This window comes from Lottia gigantea (assembly GCF_000327385.1).
Source record: "Lottia gigantea unplaced genomic scaffold LOTGIsca_5, whole genome shotgun sequence".
In the NCBI taxonomy this organism is placed as follows: Eukaryota; Metazoa; Mollusca; class Gastropoda; family Lottiidae; genus Lottia; species Lottia gigantea.
Genome location: NW_008709715.1, coordinates 205,418 through 221,224, shown reverse-complemented (window position 1 = coordinate 221,224; position 15,807 = coordinate 205,418). Strand labels below are relative to the sequence as shown.

The window sequence follows — 15,807 nt, the reverse complement described above, 5'->3', positions numbered from 1 at the left end:
GATTTTCCCATTCATCACATCTCAAGGAGATTTGAAAGTAAATTTGATAAAGAATGGATCTTTAATACAATCAACTTCCATTAGTTTATGGAATTTATTTACAACACAAAACAAATGAAATGAAATAAAACTTTTACAAATCCAAAAAATTTACAAAAAAACAAAAATATTGTAGACCACAACTTTAAAACAGAGACAATGATGCATACTGTCACAGTTTTCTTTCATTGGAAACAAATATAACTTATGATTGATAATATTGTACACAATATACAAAAGGTATATAGAAAAAGTATCCAAAGAAAAAGGCTCTTAAGTGAAAAAATTATTACCTGTAAAACAATTACAGATGTTAATTTATAAACATACAAAAGTGACATATTCAAAGGATTGTAATAAAATAATGAAACAACTGGATGACCAAGTCTGGTCTTTTAATCTTAGAGCAAGTCAATTTTTCCTGTTTTAGTTGTAGAATAAACAATAAGTGTAACTTTAAACTTTAATTAAGACCGCTTTATAAAGGTTAACCCTACACTTAACAAAACATAATGTTACTTTCCTTATTTGGGTCTATGCATGATGGGCAAATAACATTATCTTTTTCAATTAACTCTTTAATAACATAGTGTCTCTCTGGTCCACTTTCATATTGGTACACCTTATGAGTTGATGCTTTAATGAGATGATTGTAACATCATGATAAAAAAAAAATATCAGTAATATTTCAAAGTTTTTTCCCTTCAACCACAAATAAGTATCATTTTCGCATTCATATTTTTATCAAAATCATCAATATTATCATTCATTAATAAATACCCAACTCCAAAAGAATCATAAATTTTAATCCTGTATTTATTTTACATCACAAACAAATTTTTGCGTAATGACCGACTGATATTGAAATATACAACAAACAAAAAGAAGACCTGCTGATTTGGCTGAATTTGCCTGTCATGTCTAACTGGAGCTTAAAAATTCACTACTGATTTTAGTTTTAGACATTCTCAATTCACATTTACATAAATTAACTTGAATTAATGCATCAAAATGGCTGATTGTGAAAATTTAAAATCCATGGAGAATATTATCTTTCCTGACACCATTTTTAAAGACACCATTCTAATCTGATTTATTTTCTAAAGCATTTAATCTTTCTATAAGAGGTGGATGTGAAAAATGCCATGTTGAATATAACCAATCTGAGATAGGAAAACCTAGATTATCTTTATTTAATTTGATTAAAGCAGATTTTAATTTATTAGCTCTGTGTAATGTCTTGGCAAAATCATCTGCTTGGAATTCAAACTTCCGACTTAAGGCTGTCATACAGAATGAAAGCACCTGAAATATAAAATAACGCATATATTTACTCCTGTTTGAGTTGTTAGTTTGACATAGGCACTGGAGTTTGAGTCATTCTGAGAGTGCACTGTAGAATTTCTTGCTTGTGATTTCAAAGCTCTGATACAAAGTGTCAGGCCCTGCATTAAAAACTTTGAGGTAATAAAAATTTGGATGCTATGGCCAGTGCTTCCGAGAGTGGGCCTTGTGTTGGCTTTTGTCCATATCACAAAATTTACTAGCTACATTACAATACAGTTGTTTGTCCCACTTCTGAGTCAGGGGATGCTAATCTCTCCTGAACACATGATATTACTGCACTTCTAATGTCAAATTAATAAGGTGAAGCTTTATGGATTAGAACAAAAATATCAGCATAAATTTACCTCATTATAGGGTGAGAATATAAACTGGAATATGATGAGAAGGCCTATTAAAGTTGGTTGTGTAGTAAAACCAAAAGCAGTAAATAATTCTTTACGATTCATCAACAAGGCAAACATCATAAAACACAGAAATGTATTAATCTGCAATATTAAAAGTCACAATATGTATATGCAAATTTTGCACAGATATCCTTATACTTTGTTATGTTGTAGAATGGTGGCATTTAGTCTCACTTGCCTTGATGTAGTTATGGCCTTGAAATAAAGTAGATTGTCGGCTTTATAGTAAAAAATGAACATTGAGATTCTTAAAATTGGCCAATAAGAGTAAACAAAGTCATCAATATAATCAACGATATTACCTGTCCTATGACTAGATTCTTTAAGTTATGATTTAACTTCCAGTGACCTAATTCATGGGATAATACAGCTAATACTTCTTCATTATTACATCCTTGTTTCTTCTTCTTCTTCTCTTCATTACTTTCTTCTTCTTTCCCTTCTTCTTCTTCATTCTTCTCTACTACTTCTTCTGTGGTCTTCACTTCATCTCCTTCCCCTCCTTCATTCTAAAATCAGAGCCACAAACTTAAACTATTACATGTTCACTGAAATCATTTATATAGTACCGTTTTACAAAATATCTAACAATGAATTTTGATGAATAAATGTTATTTCTCGTTACAAAACTGGAAACAAATTCTTATATTGAGTTAATTGAAGCACAGGTCTCTTGTCACCACCTTTATTTTTTGGATGTAAACTTTGCATTCCCTTTTGAATACATCAGCTTCACTACATTGAATTAAATTGCACAATATGCAACATCTGCAATCAAGTGGAATGCGAGATATAGCCCTAATATAGCCTGATTACAGACAAATCTTTCTTTATGTTGAGATGCAGATGATATTAGTGAGAATATTTTACCTTCTGTTCTTCATCATTATCTGTCTTGTCATCTTTTTTGTCATCTTTAGGTGCAACATAGTCTTGTAACAATGTATCAAACAGTACTATTCTTTTATTCTTATAAAAACCATAAAAATAGGCATTACTATGTGATGATCTCTTGGAACCTGCAATAATTTGATTTCAACCTGTACAACAATGACACATTCTATAACTTGGTAAGATTGAAATACTGTGAAAACATTTATTTTCGTGAGAACCAGATTTTGTAATTTGTACAGAGGCATATTAATGGGATTGTAACTTCTGTAAATTCTATTTTTGTAATATCAAAACTCTTAGACTTCAACAAATTGTACACAGTCACAGAATTTTGTGACCTAACTAATAGTTTTCAGAGTTGAGGCTTGTTTGACATCATATTTGACCCTCGCTATCTAGAGAGCTGAACTTGAGGAAATATTGCTGATCCAAACATGTAGGTACATGTTGAATATTGGTAAGTACTTGCATACTGCTTTCACATGATCAAATTCGCCTGCAATCAGATGGAAATGATGATAATGACCCATTTCGCAATTAACTCTAGTATACCAAAGGTCCAATCGCAGTTGCCTGTAGTGTTTTGAATTTCATTGAGACATCAAATCTACAGATAGAAAGCCTCATTTTCTTTTTTACTGGGCTAGCAGACAATTAAACTTACTACTGACACTATATTTCTAGAGTTAAACTAGTAGGAAACTTACCATCCACAACATATAGTTTCTTTAAAGGAAAGTTAATACTGGCTGCTAACTCTTCAATCTTAGATCTTAGATCTCCTTCAGGTAGTGGTGTAAATTTATCAAATAATGGTGCTATATAATCAGCATATATTGTTATTAATAACTGAAACATAAATACATATCATGACATAACCAGTTTTTTAATTGTTTTCTTATGTACACCAAAATAGTTCAGTATCTTACAAAGAGCTAATGAATTCTGAATTTAGGGGTCTTATTTGTGCATCCCTTTGTCATCAGAATGATTGAAAAATATAAAACTTATATTCATAACATAAATATGTAAGAATAAGCTTTGCGGAATAACTGTTCAATCTATATTTCAAATTGCTTATTAGTATAAATGCATGGTTGTTTGGTGGTTTTTGGCTTACAACCCTCAAAGAGTCAAGTTTGCACAAGGGTTAGAGGCAATGCACATGCACAGAACAATAAACAATAGATTAATCTTACCAATGATACAACCAGTGTAAATAACCAAACATATATAAAGAAATAATCTCCACCAACTTTAATAATATAAATCAATGAAGCTGTAATAGGTAAAGCTATACATTGCATTACTACCAATTTCTTTACTTGATCTTTCAGAAAAAATCCTAATGTCTACAATAAAAATATCATAGAGTGATTAACATTTGTAGATAACTCAAGATCATGTTAAAAACAACCTTATACTACTTATAGAAGACTGTTTCTGTAGAACAGCTCAGATATTTTGCAATGCATTTAGATTTTAAAGTGAAACAAATATAGCTTTGATCAAGTAACTGTATGAAATACAAAAGACATACATGCCCTTCTATCAACTTTTTATTCAGAATGACTGCAGCATATGCATTAAAAGATACTAGGTACATGTTATTAAACTTTATGTTTTGAGTTCTAAAGAGGCTAACCTGTTTATTAAAGCCATGTTTTTCTTCTATAACAAATGTACTATAAATAGACCATGGTAATGATGTAATAGTTGAGAATATTGTAGCTAATAGAGTAAATACTATAGACTGAGTGATCTGAAATTAACAATTAAATAAATTATGATAAACTTGTTTCTTGCTGTGCCTGGATAGAAATTCAAACTAACAAAATCAACTGACAACTTTTTAGAATGATTTTGAAAAAAAATTCATTAGAGCAGTCTTATAAGTATTAGACCAAACTTTCGTTCATTTTCTTTATTAGCTTTTATTTCTTATTTAGCCACTTCAGTCAGGGTCTAAAGATTCTGAAACATTCGTCAAAATAACCTTTTGACCTAATCTGATTTAATCAATCAAATTCCTTCACAGTCTCACAAAATGCCAGCACTGGAGAAGGCAGAAATTGATTGGTTAAAGCAGAGTTAGGTCAAAAGGTTATTTTCAGTTTAAGAGGCTAGTCTTTAGACCTTAACTGAAGTGGCTATATTAAATATAAAAGCAATTTAAGACATTTTTGATAATGTTGCATACGCCCAAATATTTGAAATATCCAATATTACTGTCACAATTAGTAAATTATGATTGCCTTTTTTGTAAGATATTGCAGGGATAACAAAATGTAATTCAAACCCTAGATGAGGAAAAGAAATTTAGTGCACTAAAATATATTCTTCTATAATCATACATACCTCATATTCTGATCCATAATTATACCTGTCCATCAATCTCCCAGCAACAGACCACAACCATGGTAACCCTCCAATTAACAGGATCACCTAAAGAAAAGAACAAAATTACAGATGATTAGAATCTCACTGATTTTAAGATTAAAGAAGACAAGGAATATTTCAGGTCTACAGAAAACTTAAGAAAAATAAGAGCTTTTTTGACCTTTTAAACATTGTCCTACTTTCTATGGAAAACTCTAAAACATCTATCAATGACTCTATAAATCAGGATATAAAATCAAATAATAATGAAAAGTGAAAAATACATTAATTGTGATATTTTACCGTGGATTCTATCTGAGAATAAATATTGGACCAAAAACCAAAATTACTTTTATCCAACTGATAAAGTCTAGCTTTCTCGAATGTCTCTTGATCTAACACATTTTCTAATTCTTTGGGAACTTTTGTCGCATTTCTGTAGATTGTTCTCTGAAAATACAACCAATTAATCATTAACATTAAAAATAGAACACAACTATCAGTCTATTAATTTGCTATATCAAAATGATATCATGACATATTATTCTTGAAATAACTTTTGTTTCTCAGATAACTTTCAGACAAAGTATTACTTTGTGATTTACATGATTCACAGGCATATGGTGATGTAATTGTAACTGTATAACTGTTGTAACTGTAAGCTTATGTCACAAGTGTAGAATCTTTAAAAATAAATGATTAAAAGTCTCCCATGCCTGTTGACTACCATATGATTTGATAACAATATGCACATTAATACAATATTGCTTTGCTATACTTGTTGTCAACCATGCTATCTTGACATCTTGGCATGGCTTAAGGTCTGTTTATACTCCGCTAAGCGAAGCCCAGGTTTTTCTTTGCTTGAGCATAGCAAGCTTCAAAGCTCAGCTATGAAGTGAAGTTTCACCTTCGCATGTTTATTTTCAAGCCAGGTGAAGGTGTAGGATAAGGTCCTAATTCTTCGCTTCGCTTATGGTTTTGCAATCAATCAGAGACAGACGAAACAAAATGGCGTTGACATATTTGTCTTGATATTGCAAAGCTAAGCGAAGCATACCAATCAAAGCTTTCCTTATCTTCTTTATGTTTGCTTCGCTCTTTCTCATAGAGGAGTATACCGGCCTTTAGTCAACATTTTGATGACTTGCAGAACTGAAGGAAATAATGTTCACATGCTATTACCTGTCTATATGATAAATACGTTTCCCAGAGATATACCACCCAGAGAAATACCAAAACATATCGAAATATATCCACATCGCTTATCTCCATGTCTAAATATGATATTTATTATGTTTACTTATTATTTTGTTTTACTACAATGCGGCAACAATTTTCTTCAGAGTTGTCTACCCTAGAGATGTTACTTCCGGTAGTCCGAAAGTGTCTGTTTATTCGTTTTTTGTTATTCTGTTTTACCCACAGAATTACTCGTCCACATCGTCCATCATATAACAAGTAAATACGAGTGTTTTTTTACCTGAAAGGTGGGGCAAATATTGTCTTAGAACTGTTAGGTCAGAAGTCTCACAACGATCAAATGACTGTAAGGATGTTGAGAAAGGGAAGGTATAGGGTGTATTGAAGAAACCTGGTGATGAGGGTGATGATGAGGGGAATGATGATAGGTGTGTTGAGGTGTGGTATAAGTGATGTGTAAGAAATAATGGCAAGGTTGATGAGAAGGAGAATGATAGTTGGGGTAAGTCCTGAGCAGCCTGGGGGTAAGAGTGTTTAGAAGGATTATGAAAGGGGTCTGATGAGGAGAGTGATAGGAGCTGCAACGAGAATGATGATAATGGTGTTTAGTGATATTGAGAAATGTGATAGTAAGGATGTTGAGGAAGATGGTAGGCCTAATATAGTGTTGAGAAAAAAGATGGCAAGGTTATTGAGAGGAGCATGATGGTAATGATTTTAGGAATGGTGGTATTAATGGCGAAGAGAAGGAAAATTAAGGTTTTAGGATGATGAGGAAATTAATGGTGTTAAGGATGTTGAGATGAATCATGCAATGGTGTTGAGGAGAATATAATATATAGTTTTGGGATAATGTTGAAGGAAAAAGTCTGAACATGTTCCCTGAACGCTTTCACTTTTTATTTTATGTATATTGTCTCTTAACATTAAAACATTCATCTATTTCTTGTTGTATAGTTTATTATTCTTCCGTGAATTAATGTATTATTTATAAGATCTATCTCAACTATTGATCACGAATGCAGATCGACCAATAACGAGGACATCAAATATTTACAAAAGAACAGTCTTCAGGTTCAGACTTGTTATTTATGGTATCGCTCAAGTCTCGGCCAGCGGAAATGTTTACACGACAATGATTGTTGAGAATCCTCATTAGTCTATACAGCCCAAATTCTACTATGGGTTTGAGAGTGTTGAGGCTATGCTACTGGATGGTTTTGTCAGATCTGTGCTATTAAGGCTGTCAAATTTAGGCTGGTTTTAAGATGTTCATAATCAATTTGCAGAATATATATATTACAAAATAGCGAATGGCTGTGCTTGGTCTTCAATTACCATAAAAAGACTGATTTGGAATGATCAACCAAAGTTGCGTTTATGTGGGAGAGGAAGGGGTATGACCTCACTAATAATGATGCATTGAGTTCTGAAATGTCTGGTGCCGTGAAACCCGCGTGAAAATTCTATTATATATTAGAAGAATACAACAATTAGTGTAAAATATAAATTTTACTTCATTGATTTATACAAAGGTTAATAAAATTAATTTACATACAGAACACTCGACACAATTTTCAATTCTAAAAACATTCAACATAACATTGAAGAAAATAGACATGAAAATGATGAATATGTACGATGCTGAAAAGGCACGATTTAATAATGAACAAAAGTGGAATAAAAACCCAAATATTTGTTTATTCAACTCAAGCGTATGGTTATTTATTTCATTATGGCGTCAATACAAACCGTGTCGGGCAGATTTAAAATGATACTAGTATTTTCCTGGTTGTCCAAACCTCACATACATGTTCACAGTTGTACGTTTGCAAAGTTACAAAGAGGCAATAATCTCATCATACAACTCTTAGAAATGGTACATTAAAACATGACAATATGATAAATAAATTCACAGCCCAAGAGTCAGAGGTTTAATTACTCTGAGCACAATAGTCATTAGGACATTCCTCCAAGTTACATTGCAGTGAGGTCAATCATCTTCACTACAGTGAGATGAAACCTATGACTGTAAGTTAAGACACAACTAGGTCAAGCCTCTGACTTAGATTTAGGTCAAACCTCTGACTTTCAATTAAACTGGACCGCTTATCGCTTATCGCTAAATCTCAGACTTTTAGTCAGGTCACACCACTGGAATAAAGATGAGGTAAAAACTAAGTCTGATGGTGAGGTCAAACCCTTGACTAACAGTGAAGCCAAACCTCTGATTTACAGCGAGATCATCCCTCTGACTAACTATGAGGTCAAACCTCTGACTAAATAGTGAGCTCAAACCTATGACTTACAGTCAAGTCACATCACTTGACTAACAGTAAAATAGTAAGGTCAAACCTCTAACTTACGCTGAGGTAAAACCTCTGACTACAATGAAGTCAAACTCTGAGGTTGTACCTCTAAATTATAGGGTATAAATTGAACGTACAAGAAGGTCCAATCTCCAAAACATAACATAAAATACGAACAATCCAAGGCAATAAAAATATCTTTTCTTTACATCTTTGTGTCCTGGGATTCTTTCTTGACAATATCCTCACCATTTATTAATATATCTCTGAAATACAAACGAATTTAATGTTTTATTTTAGACATATCCGTAGGTCAACCGAAATTGGGAGTAACAAATAAAATAAGATATATATTTTTGTAAGGAGAAAGAGCCAAATGATTAAAAGGATATTGTTTATCTTTAAACGGGTTATTGATTTCGCTCTCAATGTTTGATAAATTATATATTTTATGTTTTTGATTGAACATGTGCATTTAGTTGGCAAACATCAATAAATAAAATAAAATCAATTTATTATTCATACTTTATTAAATGGTTTGTTTCTGACAGCGATCATATTAGACTCTAAGTGCCGACACAAACTCTTTCATACTGTACATTACTGCGTTGCTTTATGTAAAATCGTAATCAATCATCCATGGAAACTGCTATTTTGGGGATTTTCAAAGAATCCTTACTGGGCACCCTTTCGGTCAGAATTGCAACGTGTACGCAGAAAAGGTTATATGATAAAAATTAGCATACCTTGGATTAGACGGATGCGTAACATCTTCTATAGTTTGTGGTAATGGTCTACCGGTGGTTTCAGGTAAAAATAAGGCTAGTAACCCAGCCCCAATTGATAGCCCTCCAAACACTACCAATGGTAAAGGTACCCATACTGACTTTAATTCTAACATAGTAGGCACTAATATTCCCCCAATACGAGCTGACATAGACGACACGCCCATTCCGATATTTCTAAAATAAAATTACATACAGTTGACCAATATTATCCATTTAGGGGTAGAGAGAGATCATAACTATTATATTGTCTTCCGTTATTAAAATATTTAAAATTTGACACATGAGATTATGGAATGTTGATTTTGCAGTTTTCTAAACGAGGTTGGATAAATGTCATAATTTTATACAAAAAAAAATATTCTTTTCACTTAGCCTCTTTTCAGATATTTTGGTAATGAATATATGAGAAAGTAAAACTAGAATTTCAAATACTTGTTTCACAATAAACCGAGGCCCCGTGTGCTACAGGCTGTGCACGTTAAAGATCCCTCGACAATTAGAAATCGAAAAAGGGCAGGCTAATGCCGCTGTCCTGGCAAAATTTCCCTCATTGCACCCTGCATGGCGTTGCCCGTCTTCATTCATTCAACACTTGTTTCTGAAATAGCCTTCATGAATGAAAGACATAAATAATATGTCGACGAATGGGAGTGAATACAGGCCGTAATTAATTCATGGAATACCCCTCGAGGCTAACAAAACGTTTGCATAGTTATAATAGAAAACATATATACCTGACAACAGTTGGAAAGACTTCTGCAGCTAATAAATATATAATGGCGTACGAGGCTGTTATACAAAATTTTCCTATCATAGCTAAAACTATAGATAAAGTTTCCATATCTGTCAAAGACAAACAATTATATACATCAAAAAATATTAACACTATCTCTGATTGATTAGTAAGCTGACTATGGCGTCGGGGTTACTGTCAGACCACAAATTTCAGTCCGAAATGTGGTCATTTTCGGGGGAAATTTCTTGGAGGAAAGTGTATTTATTTCAAATGTAAAATCATCAAATCATATATTTCTTTGGACCCGAAGACTTAATTGGATAATTGGAAGGCAAGAAAAACAAGTATTTCAAATATTTCTAATATAAAAAATTTGAGCTCAATGTGGTCGTATATAGTAGGTTAATGGGTAACACATGAGGATTTTCTGAAGTTATTACCATATCGAATATCATAATATACCTTTACGGTATTGATATTCTAATTAAGATACGCTCGGATTAGATTTTATAATATATATAATGTATTATATTGCCATAATAATCTGTCAAGAATTTATAAAGAGGACACTCATCACTGTAGTTTGCTTAAAATACTTACTTCAAACACCCAAGAGCCTACTATGAACTATAACAATTTCAAACTAAAACCTGTCTGACCTTTGTCATATTATGTTCTCTGGACGGTAACAAATTGCAAGATTATGCGCATTCAATGAAGCAAAAATGGACAATTCTAAAGTTTAGTCGTCGTTGCAAAACTGAGGAACTTGCCTCTTATGTTGCCGTTACACACCCTGAGTTGGAATCCTTTCAAATTTTGGAATCAAGCGCTCAATTAACAGGAGCTTCGGCCATATAAATCCAAATAAGGACATGAAATACATGAAAATAATTACCAGGATTATCGTCTATTGGAATGGTACCAGATAATATACATGCTATTCCACCTATACACATTGTTACTACTAATGGTATTTTACGTCCTAATCTATTCAAGAATATAATACATAATGTATAGGCTGGGATTTCTACAGCACCAGAGATACAGAAGTTTAGATACGGACTACCAGCTAAATCTGCTGTGTTTAGTGATAAACCATAGTATACTAGAGCGTTCACTAACCTAGAATATAAAAAATCAACTGTGTGAATATTTAGACAATAAGAGATTTAGGGATTTTTGACGTCATTAATACAGAAATGACATTAATTGAAACGGTCAAATGGCTAGTGATTTCACAACAAGTGGAAATAATACTCCTAAATGAACCTGGCGTTGAATTTAATTCTGAAAGGTGATACGGATAGAAAAAATTGAGCTCTATAATAGTCTATCAGCTAATTTTGACGACTACATTGAATTTACTTACCAATTCAACCAAACGTTTAAAGATAATTTCGCCATAGGCCACGTTCTAACCAAATCTATAAAGGTATATTTTCTGTCAGGTTCCTCATTTTTTTCAGACTGTAAACTTTCCATAAATTCTGTGGGTAGCACAACACCATTAGTTTTAGCTGCTTTCTCCAAATATTTCTGAGCTTCTTCATTCTTTTTCTGGGTCAATAACCAACGCACAGATTCCGGTAAAAACCTGGAAATGAAACGAATATGTTTAAGATATTTGTCTTTCGTCTCTATTTAAGCAAGGCATATGAGGAAAATTTGTTTCTGTTCCGTTTTTTTTTATTAGCTTTTATTTTTGATATAGCCACTTCAGTAAGGGTCTAACGACAGCCCTCTTGAACGTTCGTCAAATTAACTTTTTGACCTTACCATGCTTTTAGCGAATCAAACTCTGCTCTCTCCAGTGCTGATATTAGTAAGAGCAGACGTCATCGAGTTAGGTCAAAAGGTTAATTTGACGAACGTTCAAGAGGGCTTTCGTTAGACAGAAGTGACTATATTAGAAATAAAAGTTGATGAATAAAAAAGGAAGGAAAGTTTGTTCTAAATTTAATTTTACTTGATGTATATTTTACATCAATAGGTCGATGGCTCTGATGGTGGAGAAGATTGTCACCGGGTGTCAAAATCAAATCAAACTACACTTTAATAAGTACTATGGGAGAGGTTAGCAAAGTAGGGCATGCTCACTAATTGGAACACCTGATGCCAATGGGTTTATCAACTTGGAATTCCCTTCGAATAACTTGCGTAACTATTATTTATTTATACATGTACAATTTATCACAGAGAGATTTATTTTAGTGTTTGTGTATATGTTTGTAATCGTAGTCTCTTTATCAAAATTGATAATAATATGGAAATATGTTTCCTTGTTGACGACAAGCTAAACCGTGTGAAAGAGGTCAAAAGTTTATTCTGAGATTGGAATGTTTATGTATGGTATATATTTCACGACATATAGGCCTACAATGAAACACTAAGAAATTGTATAGTCATACATTAGTTTGGCACAAACATTTCCACATTCAAATAACATTCATGGCATTAATTTGTACAATTGTACCCATATCTTAATGTCATATTTAATGTCTATGTGATGAATATCTAATTAAAATGAAATTATTTCATACTGTGTCATGCTCAATCTAAATTGTTTGCCACAGTATCTGAAGTGTTTAACACCAAATTGAAACACGAAAACTATCATGCTAGCTTGTTTGGACGTGCTAATTTCGTATGGCTACATTCCAGGGACTTCATACAAATATTATGGTTGATTGTTTAACACCATAGTTCAATGCTTTTGTAAACGATTTTGTATACCGACTGATTCGAATAGATTCGAGTCAGTTGAATAGATTGGTGTCATTTGGAAAGATTCGAGTCAATAATTAACCATATCCCAGTCAATTGAATAGGTTTGAGTCAATTGAAAAGATTCGAGTCAATTTGTTAGATTCGAGTCAATTTGTTAGATTCGAGTCATTTGGATAGATTCGAGTCAATTGAATAGATTCGAGTCAATTGAATAGATTCAAGACAATTGGGTAGATTAGAGTCAATCGAATAGATTCGAGTACATTTGATATTAATAATTATAATTGAGTATTTAATAAAATAAATGTGATACTAACCACCAATATGATATAAATAAGAGAACTGGTAATGTTATAGCTAGTTCTATATATCTCCAATCACCAATTAAATAGGCTATACCAGCTAGTGTAATATAACCCACAGAATAAAACATTTGAATCATAAAACCAACCAATAATCTATACTTTGGCCCCACCAATTCCGTGGCTGAAACAAAATACAAATTTACTATGAATATAACACACAAAATACTGTTAGATCAATAATTGTCTGTCAGGTTAATAAGTTAAATTGTCTACGTTGGTCTACACAAATATATTAAATAATCAAATATAGTACATACCATGAACATGTATAGAACACAATTTTAAGAATTTAGGGAGTATAATTTTTTGTTAAATTATAGGAACGAAGGTAGCAATCTACACACTCAATGATTTAAGCGGCGGACTTTAATTCAAAGTTATCAATAATATGTTGTATTTTGGGGTCACATTGTATTGCTTCAAGGCCAGCTTTGACTACTTCATGAAAATCATTAATAATAGAATAGAATATGTAGATAATATATCCCAGCTGTTTTAAGCTGTATCGATCCAATGGTCACTGAAGTTAATGCCTGAACATGTTATTGGATATTAATATACTTATATTTCCATGAAGTGCTTTTGATTCATATCGTATCATTTTAATCTTAAAATATTACAGAATTCATTATCTTTAAATAATTTGAAAGTGGCGTTTCTCCGGGAGACCGTGGGTTGGGCTGACTCGGCTTATTCCCATACCCATTTTCAAATTTCTCATCATTGAGGTTTTAAACTTCTAGTGCTCTGAGCTTGATGCTGTGAAATTCTGTTGCACCTGCTTGGCCTTTTCACCTAACGTCTTCAAGACACACACGACAAGGAAAAACATAAGTTGTTTTGGCAACAGTCTTCAGATAAACATGACAACAGTGATGTTACTAACAGTATGTCTGTTATATCTGTATATCTGTTATACTTACATAAAGTGAAAGCGACTAAGAAAATTCCCGTATGAGCTAAACCTTGAAGGAAATACATTGGCATAAACATGTAAATGTTCTGAGATGCCGCTGCAACCGAACCGGCTATCAACAATATCGCCGTACCAATAAAAAACATAGGTCGTCTCCCAAACCTGAAATTAAAGAAATATATATTTTGACTCAATCAGGTTTATTCTCCCAAACGTTCCAGAAACTTTACAAGGATATTGTACCGACATGAAAGATCTCATAATTCTTGAACTCCGAATCCTACCAATCTGAATGATTCTGAATGAAAGAGACGACATTGGCGTTAAAAACATTGTAAAAATAGTTCAACATAATTGTCATCTGCTAATGATTCAAGTGATGAAGCTACACAACAGATCTAAAAGATTAGATAATAGTTCTCCGGACATGTGGTTTTGAGTATTTTACATCATTTGGTCATGATTCAAAAGCGGTGAAGTTAACAATGAAGAAGTTCCTAATCAGATCTAGAACTTGAAGAGAATAGATCTTCAAACGCTTGGTTTAATCTTATCAAGGTATCTGCGCTTGATTTAAAGCAGTGAAACTACACATAACACAAAGAAGAACCCTATCAGATCTCCGAGCCATATTTGGATCAGAGTTCATTTTAGAAACAATCATTGAACTTTCAACTCACCTGTCTGATAACTGACCAAATGCCACAGCACCACATAGTCGACCAAAGAAAAAGATGGTCTTGGACGTACTCTTCAATGCTTTCCTATCACATACTAGATCAAACTGAAAACAAAATAATTTCAGGTCATATTTACTAGTCTAAAACAGTGCACAGTTGGCTAGATTATCTTATTATTACTTATGTACAAATATGCTACGTCTTTCAAACAATCAAATTTAGTCTATACTTGAAAGCTTAAAGCAAACATATTATCAGTCGCTATACTTCCACCGAATAATGCTGATAATTAATTGTTTACGAACGATGATGTGGGATGATGTGCAATTAAAGTGAAATGCTCAGCCAAGAAGTCAAATCCATCAGACAACAGGGAAAATCTTCAATAATAATTCCCTTGTTATATAATTTGTACATTATTACAATCGGGTATGCTGTAGACATGTATGCAGAAATAGTTCAGGATAGACAAGTACGTGCCAAGAATAAAATGAGGAAGGGAATGGAGATGGGGGGTGGGGGGAGTCCAAACTGTTCACTTTTAAAACCCGAAGCTCATGTGAGATGACACATACCTACAAACAATCATATTAACAATACTGATAATATCGGTTGGCGTGAGTGCTAATGAATTAAGTCAGTGATTGTACATCTCACTTAGTAGTTGCATATACAAACATAGTATAGCGTCATGGGTACTATAACAATACTAGTATTCTACTAGATCATGAATATACTATAAGCAGTCAACAACTTTATAAACAGTTACTATAGGCTATATTCACCATCAGCGGCGTAGGGGTGATTTCATTGAAAGACAGGGGTAGGGGTAGGGTCTGAAAGTAGATTACATTTCTCATTTTTTCATGGCCCGAAGAGAGGTCACTACACCATGCCCCCCCCCCCCCCCTTCCTAAATACGCTGCTGTTCTCCATATACAACATGCGTATGTAGTCCAGTGTTGTACCACATAATTTAAAGTGCCAAACATTTTTATTATTAATAATACTTGCCTG

At 32.9% G+C, this 15,807-nt stretch overlaps 2 protein-coding genes across 2 annotated transcripts in view; both read right to left on the bottom strand.

The window, feature by feature from the left end:
• LOTGIDRAFT_209825 (hypothetical protein) lies at positions 1–6,377 on the bottom strand. The gene is made up of 10 exons (XM_009061723.1): positions 6,249–6,377; positions 5,367–5,513; positions 5,043–5,129; positions 4,330–4,446; positions 3,884–4,036; positions 3,392–3,533; positions 2,661–2,809; positions 2,093–2,248; positions 1,731–1,871; positions 1–1,344 (listed from the first exon to the last, which is right to left on the bottom strand). The coding sequence occupies exons 1-10, from the start codon at positions 6,336–6,338 to the stop codon at positions 1,123–1,125; spliced, it is 1,404 nt and encodes a 467-aa protein (XP_009059971.1). The 5' UTR covers positions 6,339–6,377; the 3' UTR covers positions 1–1,122.
• Positions 6,378–8,780: 2,403 nt separating this feature from the next.
• Positions 8,781–15,807, bottom strand: part of LOTGIDRAFT_153985 (hypothetical protein) — a gene marked incomplete at both ends in the record, with an annotated part of 8,524 nt that continues 1,497 nt past the window's right edge. Inside the window, 8 exons of the mRNA XM_009061722.1 lie at positions 8,781–8,841; positions 9,322–9,537; positions 10,098–10,206; positions 10,998–11,224; positions 11,472–11,696; positions 13,147–13,315; positions 14,118–14,272; positions 14,791–14,894. Coding sequence (XP_009059970.1) covers positions 8,781–8,841; positions 9,322–9,537; positions 10,098–10,206; positions 10,998–11,224; positions 11,472–11,696; positions 13,147–13,315; positions 14,118–14,272; positions 14,791–14,894 — 1,266 coding nt within the window. The remainder of the gene's footprint in view (positions 8,842–9,321; positions 9,538–10,097; positions 10,207–10,997; positions 11,225–11,471; positions 11,697–13,146; positions 13,316–14,117; positions 14,273–14,790; positions 14,895–15,807) is intronic.